We start from the raw sequence: 23314 nt of genomic DNA, 5'->3' as shown, positions 1-23314 counted from the left end.
TGACAGCAAAGCACAGTATAGATGGCGGGGTGGGGTGATTCTCATGGCTCTTCTCCCTTCTTCTCCCTTGGGTATACACGGGTCTCAGCTGACTTTTATTTAGGGGATCAGTTATTTTGAGATTGATTTTTTTTTTTTAATACAAAGCTGGTTGGTATGTTGTTAGGGACCAGATTGAAATGGATTGGGCTATGCCACCCCTGTCTCTGTGCCCAGCCCTCCTCTCTCCTGGGGAGCAATCTTTTTCTAGCCTGTTAAAATAAATGATCCAATCTCATGCATTGCTACTCTGAGTTGTGTGAAAAATACTCTCCTCTGAGCAGGGCATAGGGTGTAATCATTATTACATTATTAATAGAAATCATACCACTTGACACATCACAGCACTTATCCCTGGCCACTTAGATATATTCCATTTCCCCCCCATGGGGTAAGATAGCCCAACCCCGTGGGGAACATGTGCTCACAGACTCATAATAAAGGCAATCTTAATGTTGGGTTTTATCATGGTCGATCTTTTTCAAGTTGCTAGGTTTATTTATTAAGTTGGTTTTAAGTTTAACAAGAATTTAGAATTTTAACAAGCGCGAGGATTCAGAAGGAAATGTACCTGTATCTGATTTCAGATTTTGATTCTACTGCTTATTTGCATTGCGGTCTTGAGCAAATGGCTTTTATTTCTTTATCTTGAAGCACAGATAACATTGATCTTGCAGAGTTGTGGTAGGGTTTGCAAAATGTATGTGAAGTACTAACATATAGTGCCTGATGCAAGGTAGATAATTGCAAAAGGGTGGTCGTCCTTTTTCTTGCTTGCGTGTGCACATGTACGTGTTCTAATTGTGTGCCAGATTTGAGGGAGAAGGGGGTGAATTGGTGATTTGAACACAGAACAAACAGCTTTGCTGCAGCGGGCCCTACGGACTTCCTTAGGCTGTCACTCAGCTCAGCACACCTGGGAGGTCTGTCTGCCTGTTCCCCACCTTCCCGTCTGCTCCCTGCAGGCAGGCGCTTCTGGACTCACTCTGTATCGGTAGCACCAAGCCAGTAAAATAAGCAGTCGGTACTCAATGGAATTGTTAAAGAGGTGCTACAGTGGGGATGTGAACAGTGTGTGGTGGGAACTTTGAAGAAAACGGCTGAATTTGCATGGGGTGGTTATAGGAGGTCTGACAGGAGTTCTTTGGGGAAGTGGAGGCAGGACAGTTCATGAGGTCCCGTGATGGGGAGTCATGGGCAGGGCGGGGTGCTGGGGTGGACCGTGGCGGCTGCTGATGGGGCTGTGTCTTAGCCTGGCTTGGCCCCGCCTGCCCAGCAAGTACCAGAGAGCAGCTTCATCTTTTACACAGGAGTACTTATTACCAGCTACACATAGGAAGCAAAAGACTCTTTCCTCCTCTCCTGAGAGGACAGGAAATGAAATGACGTTTAGAATTCTGTTGGTTTGATTCAGACCTGAATCACTTTTTTCAATTTATTTTGTAACAGTTATAGATTTATAGGAAGTTGCAAAAACGTACAGAGTGATCCTATGTAGCCCACATCCCACCTTCCCCAGTAGGATATAAAATAGGTCTGCGGTTGGGAAATGTGGGAAATAAATATTGAGAAAATTACCTGAAGTGCCAAATTAAGACCTCCCTTTGTAATATTTAATGAACTTTTCAAACTTTTTTGTCTAACATAGAGACAATAGCAAGGTATTTAACATCAAGGAGACGTAGTAGGCCATGAGAGGACTGGTCCCCCGATACAGAGCTCCTGGAGAGCTGTGCCCTGTGCTTTGCTCTGGTGTCTGTGTTTGGGAGAGCCCCATGTGTCTCTGACGCAAGCTGTCCTGCTCCCTCTTTGGTACTTGTATTGTTTAGATGTGGCTCTCAGTGGGGGCTTCACATCTCAGGTTCTCCAGGAGGATGGTCCAGCGCAGAGTGGGGGACTCACCTTCATGCCTTGTGTGAGAGGCCAACGGGTGGTTCAGCTAGTGAACTCATCTAGGTGGGCCATGAGACAGGAAAGCCCGCCACTTGCATCAGTGCCCCTCTCTTGGTGGTCATTGAGGCAGGGCTGTGAGGAGTGCCCAGGGCATACAAGGAGGGCTGCCTTGCTTCTTGGAGAACCTATCTGGCTAGTGTTGCCGGCCACACACAGCCCCTCTGCCCCCAGGTGCCATGGCAGTTCAGTGAGTTAGCATGACGTGCTGGAGGGAGCTTTATCTACCCTCCCACCCTAGCACCTGTTGGCTTACATCCTCTGAAATGATGAGCACACCTTTCATTGTCTTTCCACCTGTTAACACAGACCTATGAAGGCCAGGAGGTGAGACCCAGCCTGTCATGGGCTGGAGCAGCTGGAAGTTCCATCTAGATTGGAACTGACTCTATTTAGCACTCTCTGGTTCCAGGTACCACCTCCCAGTGACTACCTCTCATTTTTCTGTTTCTGTTCACTTGAGGGGACTTTTATGTCCTACTATAAGAAGTATTAAACTATTAAAATCAATAGTTTTAAGTGATTTGTATTTTATCATAGATGGTTGTATCATGAGATGTTACATACTGGTGTTCATTTTATAACAGTATACTTAATTAAGAAAGTTAAAATGTTTCTATTAACAAATAATATACAGTAATATATTTTAAAAGTCTGATTTTTAGACTTCAATTATAAGTGCCTATGTCATGGGGTGCCTGGGTGGCTCAGCTGGTTAAGCATCTGCCTTCAGCTCAGGTCATGATCTTGGGGTCTGGGATTGAACCCCACATAGGGCTCCCTGCTCAGCAGGGAGTCTGCTGCCCCTTCCTCTGCTTATGCTCTCACTCTCCCTCAAATAAGTGAAGTCTTTAAAAAAAAAAAGTACCTATGTCATGTTTGATTTAAGGATTTGAACATATGTATAAAGGTAGATTCTATAAAAGCAACAGTTGGCCAGAGTTTTATTTGCAACCTTATGTTTAGAATTCTTGTGTTTTGCATTTTTAAAGTTTTACTGGTTTGTTTGTTTAATCATAACAGAGTGAATTTCAAGTGGTGACGCATGAAGCAATTTCAGGTAGCTATTTGCAAGTACTTTTCTATAAGCGATCCTGTTTGAATTCGGCTTGTCGTCATTCCCAGAAAATGAAAAGCCACATTGGACGTGCTCATCATTATGTGTTATCTTTGTGAGGCACAGGTGTCCTTATGTGCCCAGCTCACATACCTGGTGACAGTCACCTGAGACTCAATCTCACACTCATCTTCCTGGCTCCTGTCTCTTACCCATGGTCTGTTACGAGTACAGGTTGGGCGATACAGTGGAGAATGGGTGGTGGGGTCTTCTCCGCTGCTGTGGTGCGGTGCTGGTCTGTTGGAAGATGAAACAGTGCTGCGAGCAAGCTGTGAGCGTGTTTTCTCTGAGCGCCAGGGGCTCCTGAAAACACTGCGTCCTGGACGCTCAGCCTCTCAAATGTGTGCTTTCTATTTAAGCATCTTTATTGAAACGTCATTTACATACCATACAGTCCACCCACTTAAACTGTAATTTAGTGTTTTAGTAGACTCAGAGTTGTTCAGTCATCACCACAGTCTAAATTTAGAACTTTCCATCCTCCCAAAAGAAGCCCCATAGCCGTTACCAGTGGCTCCCATCCTTCATCCAGGCAACTGAAAATCTATTCTCTGTCTGCAGATTTGTCTGTTCTACATATTTTATGTAAGTGGGATTATGCAGTGTGTGACTGTCTTCTTTCACTTAGTGTAATGTTTCCAAGGTTCACCCACAGTGAAGTATCATGCCATTTATTTTTAGGGCTGAATAATATTCCATTGTGTGGATATATTTCGTTTTGTCTATCCATTCATTAGTTGATGGACATTTGGGTTGATTCCATTTTGGAGCCATTATGAATAATAGTCTTTTGAATATTTCTGTATAAGCTCCTGTGTGGATAGGATTTTATTTCTCTTGGATATACCTAGGAGTGGAATTATTGGATCATATGGCAACTCTATATTTAATTATTTAAGGAGCTGCCAGACTGTTTTGCAAAGTGGCTGCACCATTTTGCATTCCCACCTCAGTATTTGAGGGTTCTGGTTTCTTCACAGTCTTGCTGATATTTGTTATTGTGTGTCCTTGCAATTATGGCCATCCCAAATATCTTATAGGGAAGTTTTTAAAACAGTATTTAAGAACTTATTAACTGATATGTTAGAAACAGAGATCCTTCCTGCCATCTTCCTGCCATCTTGGGTACTGATTTTTTTCTGGAAAGAAGACATATTGAGAAAATAAGGCTTACAGGATTTTGATAAAAGACCACATGGTTTTGGCCAGTGGTGTATGTGACCATCCCTGCATGTTTCGGTTTTGTGTTTGCTCACTTGACTGTACTCCTTGGAATGACTGAACACTAATGTTTGGATCCTGGGTGGCCCCAGAGATACCAGATTCTGGGGGGTTGAGGAGAGAAAGAGCACTGCTTACTTTCTGGTTGAGGCACCATGGTTTTTAGGCAGACTCAGACCTTGGCGTGGGAATTTCTCATGCTCACTTTTAGCTGAGTCAATATTGAATAATTAGCTGGGATTGCTTTGTTGGCAGGGTTGTGTGCTTTCCCTTTGCTGCTCCACTGACAGCTACCAAGCTAATAATAAGCACCACCTCTTGTGTCTATGTAATATTCTGCTTCAGTTTTTTTCCTCCTTATAATTTAGTAAGGCACTTTCACCTATTTTTCCATTAGAGCCTCCTAATAATTATATGATATAGGCACTCTTGCTCCCCTTGGGGAAAAACTAAGGCTCAGAGAAATTAAATGACTTGCCTAAGATGTTACAGCCACCAAGATACAAACTGATGTTCACAACAAATGTTATGCACTAGAGCTCATTAGATTCATTATGATGTTAATTTTTAAATTCCATCAATCTAAAAAAATTTAAATTGACACACAATAAAATTGACTTTCTGATGTACAGTTTTATGAATTCTAGCTCATAGATTCATGTGTTCACTACAGTCAGGATAAAAACACCCCCAAACATTCATTCATCGTGCTACCCCTTATAATTTTAGCCTGCCCCACCCCTCAACAGTGACCACTGATCTGTTCTCCATCGCTGTCTTGACTTTCCCAGAATGTTATATAAATGGAATCATGCAATATGTAAACTTTTTTCAATGACCGTATTAATTTTGAGATCATCCGATATTGTTGAACATATCAGTACTTGGATTTTTTTTTTTTTGTTATTGTTGCGATTTCCACTATATAGGTGTACTGTAGTTTGTGAATTCTCTCATCAGTTGAAGGATATTTTGGATTGTTCCTACCTTTTTGCGATTATGAATAGAGCTGCTGTAAATACCTGTGTATAGTGATTTTATGAACATAGTTTTCATTAGAAATTTTTTTTCATGGTCTAGAATAGGGTCTATCTTCTGGTGAATGTTGCTGAATGCTTGAGAAGTATGTGTGTTCTGTTGTTGGGTGGAGTAGTCTCTAAGTGTCAGTCAGATCCAGGTGGTTGATAGGGTTGTTTCTTCTATAGCCTCGCTGAGTTTATGTCTACTTGCTGTGTCAGATTGCTAAGAGAGAAATGAAGTCTTCAACCCTGACTTTGGTATTTCTTCTTTCAGTTTTTTCTTCATGTATTTTTGAAACTTCTGTATCTAGGTGTATTTATGTTAAGAATTATTATATATTTGTAGTGAATTAGTGCTTTTATCATTATATAACTTTTCTCTTTATCTCTGCATAGTTTTCCTACTCTGAAGTATATCCTGAAGTGTCTGATACTAATATAATACTCCAGGGTTTGTTTTTTCTTTTAATTAAAGTTTGTTTGGCATATTTTTTCCATTCCTGTATTTTTAGCCTATCATTATATTTAAAGTGGATTTTTTCTAGATAACATCCAGTTCAATCTTGTTTTCTTAGTCTATTCTGACAATTTCTATTAATTATAATGTTTAGGCCTTTTATTATACTTAATATAATTCTTGAAATGTTTGGATTTAGGTTTACCTATTTTGTTTCTATAGGATTTACACGTTTAGTTATATGATCTATTTGAAATTTATTTTTTAACATTTAGTTATTAAATCTCTTTGTTTTTTTAAACATTTTATTCATGAGAGACACAGAGAGAGAGGCAGAGACATAGGCAGAGGGAGAAGCAGGCTCCTTGCAGGGAGCCTGATGTGGGACTTGATTCCTGGACCCCGGGGTCACACCCTGAGCCGAAGGCAGATGCTCAATCACTGAGCCACCCAGGCGTCCCAATTAAATCTACTTGAAATTTATTTTTGTTCATGGCGTGAGGTAGGGATATAATTTATCTTTGTGTCTGCATATTCATGCGTACCAGCACTACTTATTGAATCTTCTCATTAATCAATACTCCTACTTCAGTCATTTATCTAGTTGCCTTATATTCGTAGATCTGTTTTGGGGCTATTTTTTTCCACTGATGTATTTGCATATCATGGCCCCAGCAGTGCCTTCATTATACAGTTTTATAACAGTTCTTGATATCTAGTTGGCCAAGTCCCTTCCAAACATCTTCCTGACCATTGTTCTGTATATTCTTGGCCCTTTGGTCTTACATACAAATTTTAAAATCAGTGAGTCAACTTTGATTAAAACTGAAACTTTGTTGGGATTTTGTATTTGATTTCATTGAATTTATAGACATTTCAAAAGAGGTGACTTAATTAAAAATATTGTCTTCCCATCCTTGAGCATAATACACTTCTGGGTTTATTCATCACTTTTAATACTATTCTATAAAACTTTTAAACTATTCTCCATAAGCATTTCACAGTTTTAAAAAGATTTATTCCTAGATGCATTGCTACTATAAATACACTTTCTTAAAAATTATTTTGTAACTTTTTAGTTGATAAATAGGAATGTTATTGATTGTGGGGTGTGTCTTTACCTGCTACTCAACAACCTTTTGAATGTGTTTTTCCTCATTTTGTAAAAATGACTAAATGTTTTATTTTGTAAACTTACCTCCTCTTTCCCAGCCCTCTGTCATGACAAGAGTGCGATTTCCATGAAAGTGGTGTTCCATTTTTCTTGTTCCCTTCCATATTCCCAGAGCCTGGAACAGTACCTGGTACACAACAGGTGCTCAGCAGATGTTGTATTCCTTAGAGGAAGTAATACAGTTCCTAATTCTTAACAGAGGAAACGGTGTACACTCGCTCAGTGGAGCTGGGTTTGCATGTGCTTCTCCCTTTGCCTGGAATGTGTGTCTCCTGTCCTCCTGACAGCATCATCCCCTCCCCAGGCAGATGCACCTGTCCTTCTAAGACTCACTCCAGTCTAGTTCTTCAAAGCTTTCCTGGGTTTCCCTATACTTTAGAAGGATTGAACCAGAAAAAAAAATAAAACAAAGCAAGCTAGAATTAAAAGTAACTGTGTTCTCAAATGGAGCATAAAACTGAAGAAAATCATCCAGAGTGTTACAGAAAGATACACAGAGTAAAGGACATTTTGGTGGGTACAAAATGCTCCTTTAGGAGTTTAGGAAAAGCGAATTAATTTATGAGCGATAGATAGAAAGCAGAGATCTGCCAGGACATTGTGATGCCAACAATTAGGAGGAACAGAAACAGTGGATCAGGAGGTCCCCACATTCAGTGAGTCAGAAGAAATAGAGGACACAGAAATGGGTGTACTGTTCATTCCTATGCCGCTTCCTAGCTACTGCATTCTGTGAGCAGAAACATATATTGGAGTCTTTTCTTCCCTGCTTTTAAAAATCACTTCAATTTTCCTCCTCTGATAAATGTTTTACGAATTCCCATTCCTGATGAAAGATTTTGCTGTGATTAAAGATTTCATGAAGTTATGACAAAGGCAGAATAGATCTTCATTCTTGAAAGCTCATTTTTCTGTGAGCGGAGTGAAGAGGCCTCTTGTACGCAGCTGTCAGAGCTAATGAATATTTTCCAAGTGCTGAACCTCTAGGGGAAACACTCCCACCCAAAGAACCTAGAATCAACCAGTGTGAACCTGCTTTTCCGAAGATGTGTGGTACAACACCTCACAGCAATACACAGCAGAAACGAGAAAGCTGCTGCTTTACCTTCCTCCCCTGAGCGTGGGTTACATGTACACAGCTTGAACAATTGGTGTTTCACAGATGCCTTGTGGCCTTCTGATGGTGGTGGTGTACGTGTGTGTATGCACATGTGTGTGCATGTGCACACGCCCCCAGTCAGGGCACTGCACGCTTCTCCATCTCAGTTACCTTCTCTGGAAGGAACAGACAACAAGGTTTGGAATATTTATTTCCATCTACGTGAAAAGCACAGGATTTTGAGGTCTGAGTCTGCAGTGTCGGTCACCTTGCTGGTGTGGCCGTGCCCTTCACTATCCTTACCTGTAAATGGGTCTGGGGAGGACAGGCTCCCAGGGTGTCAAGATGAAATGAAGTACAGGCAGCTCTGGCACACATGGAAGTTTGCCCTCTGCCCTTCCTTTGCTAGCAGCAAAGCCTGGAGACATAAATTTGAGAATTGAGATGCCCTTTGGAGGGTCATGTTCTAAAGACACAGTAAGCTGAAGAAGACCCAGAGCAGAGATCCTTCTCCGAGTCTTTCTTTTTTTCCATATGAAAAAGTGCGTACCGAGTTCTGGGATGGTTTCTACATCTGCTCAGTCGTGGGCACACCGGTCCTGTTCAGATCAGCGCACACTTACTGATTCCTTGCCCTGTGCCTGCTGTGGTACATGGTATTTAAGATACTGGGTGAACTTCAGGCAAGCTTTAACTGTAGCGGGCATCTAACAAATGGGGGCTAACACAGATGACGCATGTGGGGTTGGTTTTTGCTGATGAGTCTGGAGGCCACTTCAGCTACTGACGATATCATGGCTCCCAGACTCCTCCTCTTCATCTCAGGGCAGGGTGGACAGGAGGAGGGAATGAGGAGGCTGAAGGGTGAACACCTTCTCTCGAGGACAGGTCTTCTTACTTGGGAGAGAAATCCTCCTTATTGGCTAGAGCTTTATTTCATGGACCCCTCCTGTGGCAGAGGGCACTGGGAGCTTGGGTGTGTTAGTGCTTACCTCGTGGACCAGAGAAATCAAAGCAGTGGAGCTTTCAGGAGGGTGGAAGTGAGTAAACCTGCAGTATCTTCATGGCTCTGAAGAGGAGGAGGGTGTAGTCTGTAAGGCTCCAGCAGGTGCATACACAGATATCTGGGATACCGTTCTCCACGTACAGCTGCCCAGCACCTTGCTTCCGAACCTGCGGAAGTCCGCAGACATCTGACTTCAACACAGTGGTTATTGACCAGTTATCACCTGTATGGCACATGCTGTCCCCTGGTTGTCTTACTTCCGGGTCAGGTGTCCTGGTCCTCACATACACGGGGGTTGGGGATCTTGGGTTACCTTCCCAGGGCCACTTGGTGTGTAAAGGGCACCCTGGATTGTAAGGGTGTGTCCCTGGGACCAAGCAGGATCTGATGCCCAAACCGATTTTGCAGAGTTCGCAGTTAGCTCAGAGTGAGCCTCTATAATCCTTTATGTCCAGGGCATGTGACATTTTGATACACTGCACCTCTGACATCCTCAAGCAGTGGGAGGCCTTTTGAAAGGAGAAAAAGCCTAAGTTGCTCTCATCTTTGGCTTCCAGAAGATCCTCAACTTTCTTTTGTCTTCTTTGCAGTACCCGACAGTGCCATCTGCTCCTGGATGTCTTCAACTCCACGGAGCATGAGCTGACCGTCAGTGCCCGGGGCAATGAAGAGCTCATCCTGCATGCGGGCGAGTGCCAGCGGTGAGTGTCTCCACCTTCCCACATGCCACCTCTCCCTGCGTCTGTCACCCCTGTTGGGAGGCTCCAAGATAACCCTCCCTCTGAGATACCAGAGGAAAGGCAGTCTTATTTCCCTCTTAGGGGAATTGTGGTCATGATTCAGGGTGGGTGAAAGAATCACAAGTGGCTCCAGATTGGAGACAAGTGTGAAGTCAGAGTGAAGCTGAGTAGTGTCCCTCTAAGGAAGCAGTAGCGCATGCTTTCAGGCACTACCTCTCAGGACACTGAAGCACCTGGGCAAGACTTCACTTTTAAATTCTTAGAGCTATATCTGGGAAGAGTTGGCAACGATTGTGGGACCTGCATCCATACCTGCAGGAAGTCCCTTGGAGGATTCCACAAAAAGACAAGCAAGGCTCAGACGTCTGGGAGAGGTGAATCGCCCCTCCAAGCCCAGTCCCCAAGGGCAAAGAGGTGGCTCCACCGAGCCCTGGCCCAGAGTCAACCGTGGGACCCTGTAGCAGGAGCTGAGTTGGAAGTGAGAGCTAAGAGTGAGGCCAGGCCAGGAGGGCATGTCCCGAGGTGGGTATAGTTCCCTGACTTTGGGAAGAAGTTCCTTTGCTCTGGGGCTCCATCCCCAGGCCTGCCCACTGTCACCCAGGCGTCTCCCCAGATCACCCACTGTGTCTCCCAGCCCAAGATGGATATTAGGGCCATATCTGCATAGACGGAATTATAGTTGGGATAAGATGTAGGTGGAATACAATTTTTATTTATTTATTTATTTTTAAAGATTTTATTTATTCATGAGAGACACACAGAGAGAGGCAGAGACACAGGCAGGGAGCCTGATGTGGACTTGATCCCAGGACTCCAGGATCATGCTCTGGGCCCAAGGCAGACACTTAACTGCTGAGACACCCAGGCATCCCTACAATTTTTATTTTTAATTACAAAATACTTTCTGCATGGAGAAAATGATTTACAAACCAGTGTACACATGTCCCAGATGTAAGCTCTTTGTTCCTGAGGTTATATTTGCCCCAGATCTCTGTCTCTTTCTGTCTTTCTCCCTCATTCCTTTCTCTTGTCTGTGTCTTTCTCTTATTTTAAGGAAATAAAATGATAAAAACCAGCTAACATTAACACAGTCAGTGGGGGAAATGTAAATTCAAGCCACAGTGAGACTCCACTCCATACTCATCAGAGCAGTAGAAGTAAGAGATCCTACAGGGCTGAATGTTGGTGCGGATGCGAAGCCGCCGGAACTCTCAGGCTTTGTCAGGAATGTGAATGAGTGTGGCCGCTTTGAAGAGGGTCTGCAGTTTCTTATAAAACTAAACATACACCTACTCTGTGCCAGCAGATCCAACTCCAGTAATTTATTCAGGAAAAATTTAAATGTTTGTTCACAAAAAGACCTACACAAGAATGCTCATAGCCAAAAAATAGAGCCCAGATGTCCATAACGGGAGAGTGGAGAAGCAAAGGGTGGCATTTTTCCTGCACATGGAATAAACCTAGCACATTCCTAATCATCAGTAGGGTGAACCCAGGAATGTAACATGGAATGAAGGAAGCCTCCACGAGAAAAGCAGGTACCGTGGGATTCCATTCACCTCAAGTCCCCAAATGAGCAAACTGTCTCCTGTGGAAAAAGCAGATCACTGTCTGCCTCCGGGGAGCTCGGGGTGGGGTTTGAACAGGAAGGGGGGGGTGTGATTTTCCATATGAGATCTGTGGTACAACCTGGTAGTTCGGTGTGCGCTACACGTGTGTTTGCATTTTGTTTTTGTTTTTGTTTGTTTGTTTTTTAAAGATTTATTTTTTCATGAGAGACAGAGAAAGGGAGGGAGGGAGGGGCAGAGACACAGGCAGAGGGAGAAGCAGGCTCCCTGCAGGGAGCCCGATGCAGGACTCGATCCCGGGACTCTAGCATCATGACTTGGGCCAAAGGCAGGTGCTAAAACCACTGAGCCACCCAGGGATCGAACATTTGTTAAAAATTCAGTAAGTGTGCACTTGATTTATGCATTTCATCATAAGTCAATTTTATATCAAAAGAAAAACTGTACACAAATGTTGAGGTCTAAGTGCAAATATGCCACTGGAGGCTTTGGAGGATTGCACGGTATCAGCAGTGGTCTTTGGAATGCCTGAAAAATAAGATTAATGATGGTAAAGAGGTGGAATGTGGAGAGACTGGGTGATAAGGCACATCGAGTAAAATGTTAATGGAGCAGACTTTTCCGAGGGGCATATAGGGTGTTCTCATATAGGAATTCTTTCAACGTTGTCTTTGGCATTCTTTGTAAGAAAATGTTGGGAGGGGCGAGATGTCTGAAAGAATAAATGGAAGAATAGCTCAGTCCTCACCGTCCCCCCATCTTCCTCCTTGGGGGGTTTGCAGTCTCAGAGGCGATGGAATCATTCATACCATGTTTTGCTACTTTTATTATATTTATATCTACAACCAAACATTATTTTCAGAGTTTTTTTTTATGACAAGCAGTTCTATATCACATATGTCTTTTTAAAAATACGTCTTTTTATAACTTTAAATCAGCATTATGCTTTGGAGATAAATATAAATCCGGTTCTCTCCTTTTGACTGCTATTTATATATTGTTGCATGAATACGCCACTTTATCCGTTTCTGTGCTAATCCACTCCCAGGTTGCTTCAGTGTTGCCATTTAATGCGATTATTGTTAATGATGCCTATGGATGCAGTGTCAGGCCCTGTGGCCCCTGGGAGGACCGCTGGGGGCTGATAGTTGGAAGCTTGAGGCCTGATGACTTGGCGGGGGGCGGGGGGGACATTCATGGCCTCCTTGGAGAGGAGCCAGTAGACGTTGTCCCTGGAGGTGTCGCTGTCCAGGCCCCTGCAGAGACTGGCTATGTGGGGGGCTCCTGCTCGTGTGTCTGGCATCGGGGGCAGGGCTGGCCCCTTTGTAGGGTGTCTGTGCAGCCCCGGGGTCTCCACCACCCGCAGCGCTCTGGGCCCAGCGCTGTTCTCCAAATCATGCAGGAAGCTGTCTCTGCTCTCTGCCTCTCTTTGTCTGGATGTTTTGATGTGGTCTGAGATCCCAGAGGACATAAATCTGCTCGTCGTATGACACTGACATGAGACCGGTTATTATAAATTATAAATTGTTAAACTTGTTCTCAGCCGACTTGTTCGCGTCGGTGGAAGGCTGACTGATGCTGGCAGTCCCACTCGCAGATAATCACAAATTAGTCTTGTGCTTCAGGCTTCCTCATTATTGACCTTTTTTTCCTTAAATTCTCATTTCTCAATGCTCCTAGCTCACACATTCTTTATTCATTCATAAAATATTCACCCAACAAATATTGATACTTGGAGATCTTGCTCTGCAGTGCCTGCACCAGGCTCTGGGAGTGCCGGGGTGAACAGGGACCCCACCCACCCAGCCCGGGAGCTAGGTGTGACGAGGGTGACGAGTGTCTCCTGCAGCCAGGCGCCTGCCTGACACGGTGTCTTGCTGGCCTGCGGTGGGCCTGGTAAACCAGAGGTTGGAAGTCATCTCTGCCTCTGGTCCCGCTGTCCCCCCTAACCCGTGTTGAGTGCCGAGGAGCCCCATTTGTGTGTGTTGGAGGGAGGACGCAGGGAGGCATTTCCCTTCCCCTTTCCAAATGTCACCGGCCTTGCCTGGATCAGATCAGACAGTCTGGGGAGGGCACCCCAGTTCTTCAGGTCTCACAGATCGGTTCTGCTGGAGGAAGCAGAGGTAGTGGAGCCTGACCTGGCAGCCCCGAGAGCGCCTTGCAGACCATGGCCCTGGATGCCGTCCCCATATATCCAGGCCGGCCCCTCAGTACCCTGTTCCTTCCTGGAGTGCTGAGCTCAACCAATCTTCTGCCTCTTTCTTTCCCCCATGGGGAGCCGTCCCCGGCACACCTCAGGCTGTGCCTCCTGCTGAAGAAGTCACTCACTGGTGACTCCAGTTTAATCCCTCCACCTGCAGGCGATAATCCCACTGCTGCCTGGGAAGTGGGCGGGTGGATGGAGCTTCCTGCTGGAGGTGGCACAGCCTGGTCTGTGATGAAAGGCCATGGTCCTTAATGTGGCTGTTGCTGTTCTTCCCCAGACCCAGCCATCCCTGGGCCAAGAGGCATTGAACTTCCTCTTAAGGGTGGCCTGCCCTCTAGGAGAGGGACCAACTCTAGTCTACTATGCTTGTTAGGGAGCGTGTGCTGCTCCTCCCCTCCTGGTAGAAAGGGGTGACCTCATTTTACGCAGGACGGAGCACGTGTCCTCAGAAGCGTAAAGGAACAGCGTGCCTCCCAGTGGAAGAGACAGTGGAAGGCAGCTACTGAGCCCGTGTTTGGAGTTAGGGCTTTGAGTCCTCATGTTGGTTCCGTGGAAAGTTTTGTCTGTATTTTATAGATAAGCACGCTGAGTACTGTGATGGCAGTCACTCGGGGGGCCCCACATCTGTCTGACTCCACAGCTGTGCTTGGAATGGTGCCTGGAGGTTACGAACCAGCTCCGTTCCTCTGTTCTCTGGCGCTCTGGTGAGTTGTGAGCAGCAGTGTGAAGTCCACCATCGAGTGCAGAGGCTGGCAGAAGGATAGATGGAGAAGCACACTGGGTTCTTGGCTTCCAAAGTGTTCATGAACTCATTCCACAAATATTCCCAGAGTGTCTAGCTGGTGCCAGGCCCTGCCAGGAGGTGAGACAGTGAGCGAAGATGGCATTGCTGTGTCCTCATGGCCCTTCTGTGTCGGTGTGGAATAAAGGTGCACAGACAGGCAGTTGGCCTGCACAGTGTGGGGAACTGAACACGCAGGAAGAAACCTGGCCCACATGGGGTGAGGGGCGGCTGGGAAGGCTTCCTGGAGGAAGAGCTGCTGATGTGGAGCAGGATGGCTGGGTAGGAGTGAGCTGGGGCTGGAGTGCAAGGGGACGGTAGCCCAGGTGTGGGATAGCGTGCTCTCAGGAGTGGTGTGAAAGGGCTCTTGGTTGAACACTCTCATTCTTAGGTTGGAAACACCACTCGTGTTACCGTGTTTCCTCAAGATCTCTTTCTAATCTTACAAATTAAAATTGGACATTTCAGCAAATGGGTGTAGAAAGTACTGTCTCACCTTCCCGATTTCCTCTTTAGAAGGTCTTGGAGCATGGTTGGTGCTTCCATTCTGTAATGAGGGACCGTGAGTTAAGTTCACTTTTGCCAACATGATTGGAACGCTCGGTCTGTAGTGATGACGTTTCCTGGGCCTCCATCTGTCACCAATTGGAGACGTTGCCTGCTAGCCTGGCAGCTGGGTGCCCCCAGCAGCATCATTTTCCTCTGATGGGCGGTGTGCCGCACACACCACTTTCACAGGCAGCAGTGTCTCTATGCCTCACAGTGGTTCAAGCATGAGCGTTGTGCCCCTTTTTGCTTCTAGGAAAGAGAGGTCAAAACTTGCCAAGGGTCCTGCAGTTGGTCGCCACTGGAACCCAGGGCAGCCCATTGCCCACCGGGCCTTTCCGCAGGGGCTGTCTGCAGCTCTCGAGGCTGCATGCCCCAGAGTCTAGTTTCAGATGACCAGAAACCATAGAAAGCTTTTCTGAATGAAATAGCATAAACTTTCGTAAGAAAAGACACTCTTGCCAGCAGCAGATTTACTGGTAAGCAGATGATAATTATTGTGGGTTTTTTTGTTTGTTTTTTTTTTGCTCATTTGTCAGACCATTAGTATTAAATAACATGAGCACCCTCGTTTATGTTTGCCTCTTTTTAATCTCTGGTAATAGCTGCTATTGCATGCTTCAAGCCACCCCGTATTGTATCCCCATCACACGGAAGCAGCACCGCCTGTGCAGTGGGCCCCGCAGTGACATGTCTGGGTGCCACCTCCCCGGGGAGGTTGCTGGCTGGCCGTGAGCAGCGCCACCAGGTCACACGCACCCTACCATGGCCATCACGCCCCTGGAGAGCAGTGACGGGCTCCCCAAGCACGCTGCACCTCCGCAGCTGTGGACCTTCACCTTGACACTGTCCCGGTGGCCGAGGGGCCGGGCGGGGGCCCCTGCAGAGTCTCCCATCTCGCGCTCGGCTGTGGCTGGGCCTACCGATCATCTCTGGTTCAGCCCTCCTTCTCCTGCCTCTCTGGTGCTCTTAGATTTTTAGCCTTTTAGCTCCTCTAGGTTTTGATTTCTTCCCTGGTCACAGGAGAGGCCGGAAAATGTTTGCCGCAGGAACCAATGAGTGAGCAGAGGGATGACACCAGAGGCGCTGCTGGTCCAATGCCTGCATCCGTTGCGCTGCTTCTTGCCCTCGGCGGTGTCTTCTCGCGTTGCTGTCCTGACCGCTGTCATCACCCCTCAAGTGGCCTGCAAGGAGCCACTAGGGTCCCCTCCTCCTCCAGTGCTTTGGGCTGTGATCTCACACAAGGCTTCACAGGCGCGTGGAGGCAGGGACGGTGATGGCACAGCGAGGCCTGTGTGGGTGCCCACAGGTGATGGTGATCCCGGTGCAGCCTTCCCCGCCGCCACGTTGCAGGTTCCTGGGTATCCACGCCTAGAACAGCCCAAACTCAAACCCCTGTTCCCCCTCCACTGCCTGTAACATGGTTCAGCTTCTTGGAACGTCCTGGAGAACCACGTGAGGCACCTCGGAAGCACCTCATGGTTGGTGGCCCTGTGCCCCTGCTGGCTGTTACAGTTGCTGTCCATCCTCCATCCAGGAGGGTGCACTCTGCCCCTTGCTCTTGATGAGCCTGTGTCTTTGACCCGGGTGGACCCCCTGCCATCGTGCTCCGTTGGAAGGCTTTGGGGATTTTCTTTTTCAAACTAGAAAGAATATGGGAGAGTCTTTCAGGAGCAGCTTCCAGAAGCAAGGAGAAAGAATCTTGATGTGTTCTCGTCCTTTCAGCTGACCGATGGGGAGACTAAAGCTCAGGTCCATTTAGCAGGTGCTGGGCAGGGTGATAGTGGAACTGGGTGTTCCATCCCCTGTCCAGAGCGGCCTCCACCTCCCTCATAAGGAACAGTTGGCAAGTTTGCAGACGGCTCTTGAATCGATGGGAGCCCTGAGGATTGGTGGGCAGCAAGGAGAAATGCTGGAGTCCAGCCTGGAGGAGCAGTTGGGTCCCAGAGTCAGCACCTTGGGACATGCAGCCGTTTGCTGACTCGGATGGAGAAGAAATTCCTTCTGTGAGGAAAGGAAAAGACTGGATTGGATCCATACCTCATGCGGCTTTCTCGTCCTCAGAAACCTTAGAGGTGTCTTGGGCACTTCTGTTCTGCGTGCCTGACCGGAGTCTTCCCTCTTATCCAGGAGGTGGCCTGTCCTCACAGGTGCCCCCGCCCCTGGCTGCAGGCCACCTGGAGCTGCTCTGTCCCTCTGACCTGGGTCTGTACCCACCTGTGTCCAGGCCCAGCCACTGCCTGGCTCAGCTGTCCTGGGCAAGTGGCTGGGCCTTGGTGAACTTCCAAGTGCTTTTCTTTATTTTATTTTTCTTCACTTTTATTTAAATTCCAACATAGTTAACATACAGTGTAATGTTAGTTTCAGTATTTCCATATATCACCCTGGTGCTCATCAAGACAGGTGCCCCCCTTGGGGCACCTGGGTGGCTCAGCAGTTGAGTGTCTCCCTTTGGCTCAGGGCGTGATCCCAGGGTCCTGGGATCGAGTCCCACATCGGGCTCCCCACAGGGAGCCTGCTTCTCCCTCTGCCTGTGTCTCTGCCTCTCTGTTTCTTTCATGAATAAATAAAATCATTAAAAAAAAAGTGTCCCCCCCCCCCCCCCCCGCCTTAGTCCCCATCACCTGCTTCTGCCATCCCCCACCCACGTCCCTTCTGGTAATCATCGGTTTGTTCTCTAGAAGAGTCTGTTTCCTGATTTCTCTCTCTCTCTTTTTCCCCTTCGCTCATTTGTTTTCTTTTTTCTTAAAGCCACATATGACTGAAATCATATGGTGTTTGCCTTTCTCTGATTTCACTTAGTGTAATACTCACTAGCTCCATCCATGTCTTTGCAAATGGAAGGATTTCATTCTTTTTTATAGCTGAATACTGTTCCATTATATACACACACCATATATAGTCTATCTGGACCACATCTTCTTTATCCATTCATCAATCAGTGGTCACTTGGGCTGCTTCCTCTGATTTGCCTCTTGTAGATAATGCTGCTATAAATATCAGGGGTGCAGGTGCCCCTTTGAATTAGTGTTTTTGTATTCTTTAGGTAAATATCTACTAGTGCAATTGCTGGGTCATAGGGTTGCTCTACTTTTACCTTTTTGAAGAACCTCCACACTGTTCTCCAGAGTGGCTCCACCAGCTTGCATTCCCACCAGCAGTGTAAGAGGGTTCCCCTTTCTCTGCACCCTTGCCAACACCTGTTGTTTCTTATGTTGTTGATTTTAGCCATTCTGACTGGTATGAGGTGGTATCTCATTGTGGTTTTGATTTCTATTTCCCTGAGGCCAATATTATATGTTGAGCATATTTTCATGGGTCTGTTAACAATCTGGATGTCTTCTTTGGAGAAATGTCTGTTTGTGGCCTCTGCCCATTTTTAAATTGGATTATTCATTTATTGGGTGTTGAGTTTTATTAAGTTCTATATAGGTTTTGGATACGAACCCTTTATTAGATACGCCATTTGCAAATATCTTCTCCTGTGGGCTGCCTTTTACTTTTGTTGATTGTTTCCATAACTGTGCAGGAGCTTTTTATTTTGATGAAGTCCCAATAGTTTATTTTTGCTTTTGTGTCCCTTGCCTTCAGTAACATATCTAAGAAGAAGTTGCTATGGCCGAGGTTGAAGAGGTTGCTGCCTGTGTTCTCTAGAGTTTTTACCGTTTTAGGTCCAAACGCTTTTCTTTAAAATGGGGGCATGATGCCTGTTACAGGTTGTTAGAAATCCTGGCGTCAAGCCATGTCTAGTGCGTGGAGCCACCCGCAACCCACCGTGGGCACTGCACAGGTGGGAGGCCGTCACTCTCCAGTTCTCTTTGTCATACCTCGGGGATGGTTCCCAGCAGCCTAGTCACCTTGGCTGGAGCACGCCTCAGCCCAGGGAGGGGTATGCATTTGAGGTCTCGTGGGGAAGATGATGGTGCTAGAGTTTTGCTCAAGGAAGTAGTTGTTCTTTGGAGCCTCGTTTCCCTGGCTTCTCAGTGTGTCTGAAGTAGAGGCAGAGAAAGTCCTCATCTATCAGGAGTCCAGAACCACAGAGAGGATTTAATATAAAGAATTGTTACTGAGGCCTGAGGCTGGTAACCAGGTAACTGTGAGTGTGGAGCGCACCAGGGAGGCTCTGGTGTAGCAGCTGCGGGAAGCATCACCGTCCCTGGGGCTGGGGGCCCAGGCAGGGTCGGGGTTATTGGAAGCTGAGGTCTGTGGGCGTGGAGCTGACATGCAGCACTCTAAGGGGCGCCGGAGGCCTGGGGTCTCACAGGGGAGATGCCAGGTTGCTGGGCTGTGCCTGTCGGAACAGGGGATGGAAGGGCAGCCCTTGGGAACAGGCAGGAAGCTGTAGAGGGAGCCCGTCCCTCCTTGCACCCCCCACAAGGCTGGGAGAACAGGGACATGGCTTGCAGAGTGACACCTGCAGGGCTCGCACATCATGCCCTGCCTACAGCCAGCTCTGCTGCAAGCTCTTTGGTCTCCCAGCTGTGATTGTCTTGTTCCTCTGCACATCCCTGGGTTCTCAGGGGGTGTTTATTTTCAACTGCACACTCTCACTCCTGCCAGACTAGAGGGCCCCAAGCTGTGTTGCATATTGTGATTACAGGGACCTTTGAAAACGAGCAGTGCCTCTCCCCACCTAACCCCCTCTCCCCACCTAAGCCCATGTCCTGGTCTGATTGGTTGGGTGCCGCCCGGACACCAGGATTTGTGACTAACATGTGGCCAAGTGCAGGAACCACGGGGCCAGACAGCGAATTTTTGGAGAGTAGTTTGTATCTTGGTTGTTCTCGAATATCTCCCCTCCTTGTTCCAGCGTCCAGCACACGGTAGTTGCACAGGTGATGTGAGGTTGCGAGCAGGTCTGCAGGAGGCAGGCTGCGGTGTCCTTCCTTGTGGCTCTCCTCGTGGGGGTCTGAGGCTTTCATCGTGCAGTGCCAGGATGCAGCCTTGGATGCTGAGGTCAGGGTACAGAATGCCTTCATCAGTTGCTTTGAGTTGAGTCCTGAGGAGCCGTAGTGTGGGACGGCACAGCGGTCCCATGCGTACGTTGTTCCCAGCCTGGGGTGTCTGCTATTCTACCCACATTCTGCTCGGGAGCCATGTCGGGGCCTGGCTGAGCCGAGAGGAAAGTGTGCCTTTTTCTAACTGGTCTCCCCAGGGGGGAGCGGGTTCTGTCGGGGGGGACGTGTGTTTCTAATGTACAGAAGGGCATCCTGTGCTCCCCGTAGCCCCGGGTGTGTCCTCCTAAAGTCTGGTGCTTCTCATTACCTTAATCTGGTAGCTCTGCTCCTATGGGGGAAACTTCAGGAGAAAAGCGTGACATTTTATTTCCTACAGACGCCTTGATGGTTCTGTGGGTTTGGGGCTCACACCCACATCGGAGCTGTGCCACGGGTGTTTTATAAGTAGTTAGAGACAACGTCCCTATAACGTGTTTCATTAGAGTTTCTGCCAAGTGCTTGGTGGAGGTCTGTGGGCATGGGGATGGGTGGCAGTAGGATCTGTACGCACCAGGGTGCGTCCTTTCATGCCTTGGGTTTACTATCTAATGGATACCTTTGGCATCATTCGTGTTTCTATTTGTTCACTAGTTGATGTTGTCAACTAGGGCCAAGGGCCAAGAACAAAACCTGGTGCTTTGTACATAGAGCCCAGGCTCGCGGTAGCCTGCCCCCCTTGTGTGGGGCCCGGGACAGGAGTGCGAGGGGCAGGGAGGGGGCAGGGCCTGTGAGCCAAAGCTGGGTCTCTTTCCGGAGGGGAAGGGATGGTCGTGGGAAGATTTTAGGTAGGAGAGTGTCAGACTGGCCTCTGGGAATGTCTGGAGAGGGGTGATAGCTGGTGAGAGCCCAGTGCTGGCAACTGGCAGTGCCTTTGGTGCTGAGAGGAGGACCCCAGAGACCCTCGGCAGGGAGGAAGAGCAGCAGGATTTGGGGCGTGGGCTGTGAGAAGAAAGGGAAGTGTCTAGCTTGGGCAACTGGGTGGGTGGCGTTGCCGTTCACTGCCCCGGGGAGCGCAGGGGCTGGAGTGGGCAAATCTGCAGTGTGCAGAGGCCACAGCCCCAGGCCCGGCTTCCTGCCAGCCAGAGATGCTGCACTGTGGCCTTGGCCGAGGAGCCCTGGGCCAGGGGTCGAAGGTCCAGCCTCCGATTATATCTCTGCCGTATCCTTGCTCTCGGACCTTGGGGTCAGCACTTAGGTTCTGTGAATTCCCCAGTCCAGCAAACTGGGGCCTCCTCCAGGTCCCACGAGAAGATAGAGGTGCTAGTGGTGTGACCTGCACGGCCCTTGGAAGATTTGACAGTTTTTATTCTCTTCTCTCCTGGGCGTGAGGGGGAACGAACAGGTCTTCTTGGGAGAGACCGGGGGGCCCAGCTCTCCCCCATGTGCTGGGACGGACATTTTGTGCAATCAGGCCTCTGTCTAGAGCCCCATGGGCGACCTCAGGTGGAGGGACCTGGCCCTCCCGCTCACCACAAAAGCCCAGAGCCTTCAGGTGCCCAGAGCAGGGACGTGGACCCTCCACAGGACCCCGGGCATCTGCTCCTTCCGTGTGGGTGCAGCTGGCCCCTCTGTTCCCTCCGAGGCTCTTCCCCTTCAGCCACACACAGTGCTCTCCAGCCCAGGAATGCGGCGCAAATCCCACTTTGGGCTGGAGAAGTAGAAAGAGGTTTGAGAGGTTCGTTGGGGCTGCTCCGTGGGATGGGCTGAACCTGGCAGCCAGGACCCCTCGCGTGGGCCCTGGATCGAGAGGCCTGAAGCCAGTGCAGGGGCTTTCCTCTCTGGAGGAGGATTCTCATGTGAGGCATGCGACGGCCCAGAAAAATCACTCGCGGCTTTCCTGGGACGGTGGCTTACATAGTATTTTTCACATCGTGAAGGAGATGCTTCTGGAGAACTGGCTCAGGATGTGGGTAACAAGGCAGGGTCGTAGCGCCCAGGGCTTGTCGACCGGAACCGACAGCGGCGAACCCCGAGTGAGATGGGGGGGGACGTGAATAGAGTCATTTAATTTGTGTCAGTTCAGAAAGTCTCTGTGAAGTTACGTTAACTGGAAGACCTCTTAGCCCTGGAGCCTGCCCAAGGTAGACAGAAATCCAGCTCTGTCAGAGCTTCCCTTGGCTTCCCGAGCGCCGGCCTTGATGCCGTCGGCTGTGGCAGAGGAGGCGCATCCGAAGCTCCGTGCTGTCCCCACGCTGCCCCCGCTGTGCTTCGTGTGCTCACGGGTGACAGCTCCGCCCGCTGGCGCACAAATTCCAGTTCTTGGGGCTCCCCTCTTGCCCTCTTGCCAGATGGCCCCCATCTGCCAACTGAGGACCCTGAGGCTCCGTGAGGTCACGTGACTCCTCCCAGGGGACGCTGTGGTGTCCCAGCCAGGCTTTGAGCCGGGGTGTAAGATGCTCACCTCAGTCAGCTCCATCCCACCTGCTCATTCTGACCGACTCAAGAGCTCCCAGCAGGAACTGCGCATGCTCCAGGCCCGGAGACACACTCAGCCAAGGCCAGCGGCCCCGAGGTCCTCGCAGCATGCTGGGAGAGAAGGATGCGGACAGGCCAGCACAGGGGGCACGGCGTGCTGCGTGTGATTCCTGGAGCACGGGGGCTGAGCCTCACAGTGTGGGAACGGGCCTGGCCCATGCAGGGCCGCCTTGCCAGCTGCCTTCCCGAATCTCTGTCCGGGGATGCCCAGGGCACATATGTGTTATACGTGCATGGCGTATGCTCTTTGTGCACACGTGTTCAGAGGCCTGAGTGTATGCACACCTGCACACACACGTGAAACCAGGATCGTTACGGCAGTACCTGTGAGATGTCGTCACGGCTCATGGGCTTTGTCTGAAGTGGGCTCGGGGCTGACATTCTCTCCTAAAATGGTAGCATGGCCAGGAGCTCTGGGGCACGGAGACCTGGGTCAGAGTCGTCCTGCATCACTCCTGCTCATTGTGTAATGTCGGGTGTCGTGCGCACCCCAGCATCGGCGCTGACATCAACAAAGTGCAGGCGGTGATGCCACCTGCCTGGCAAGCGGGTGTGAGCTCTTGGGTCCCTGGCATAGGGCCTGGCCAGTATTGAGTAACCGCTCTGTAAATGGGAGGCTACTTCTGTTTTCCTAGAGAAACTTCTAGTGCTCTCCTGTATCGGTAGTGCGTCGTACTGAAGAGGAAATGAGGCAAAAACTCTTTACGACGGGGCTCCAGGGAAGTAGACTGCGCCCGCTTCCCTGAGAGTGTGAGCTGCTTAACAGACGGTGTGCACAGCAGCATTCCAGAGGCCCAAAGGCCCCCCACATCCTACTGCCCTGCAGCATGTGCTCCCACCTGACTTTGGGGTCGTCGTGGAGGCTCCTGAGACTCAAGACATCCCTGTGGGCTTCCCCTGTGGGCTTCCCATGCTGGGA

General features: G+C 48.6%; 1 protein-coding gene across 1 annotated transcript in view; it reads left to right on the top strand.

The window, feature by feature from the left end:
* Positions 1-23314, top strand: part of TRAPPC9 (trafficking protein particle complex 9) — a 544705-nt gene that overhangs the window by 356016 nt on the left and 165375 nt on the right. The window contains 1 exon segment of the mRNA XM_038555604.1: positions 9673-9783. Coding sequence (XP_038411532.1) covers positions 9673-9783 — 111 coding nt within the window.

This window comes from Canis lupus, chromosome 13 (genome assembly GCF_011100685.1).
Source record: "Canis lupus familiaris isolate Mischka breed German Shepherd chromosome 13, alternate assembly UU_Cfam_GSD_1.0, whole genome shotgun sequence".
In the NCBI taxonomy this organism is placed as follows: Eukaryota; Metazoa; Chordata; class Mammalia; order Carnivora; family Canidae; genus Canis; species Canis lupus.
The sequence above is the reverse complement of the archived record's forward strand: the minus strand, read 5'-3'. Positions and strand labels throughout refer to the sequence as shown.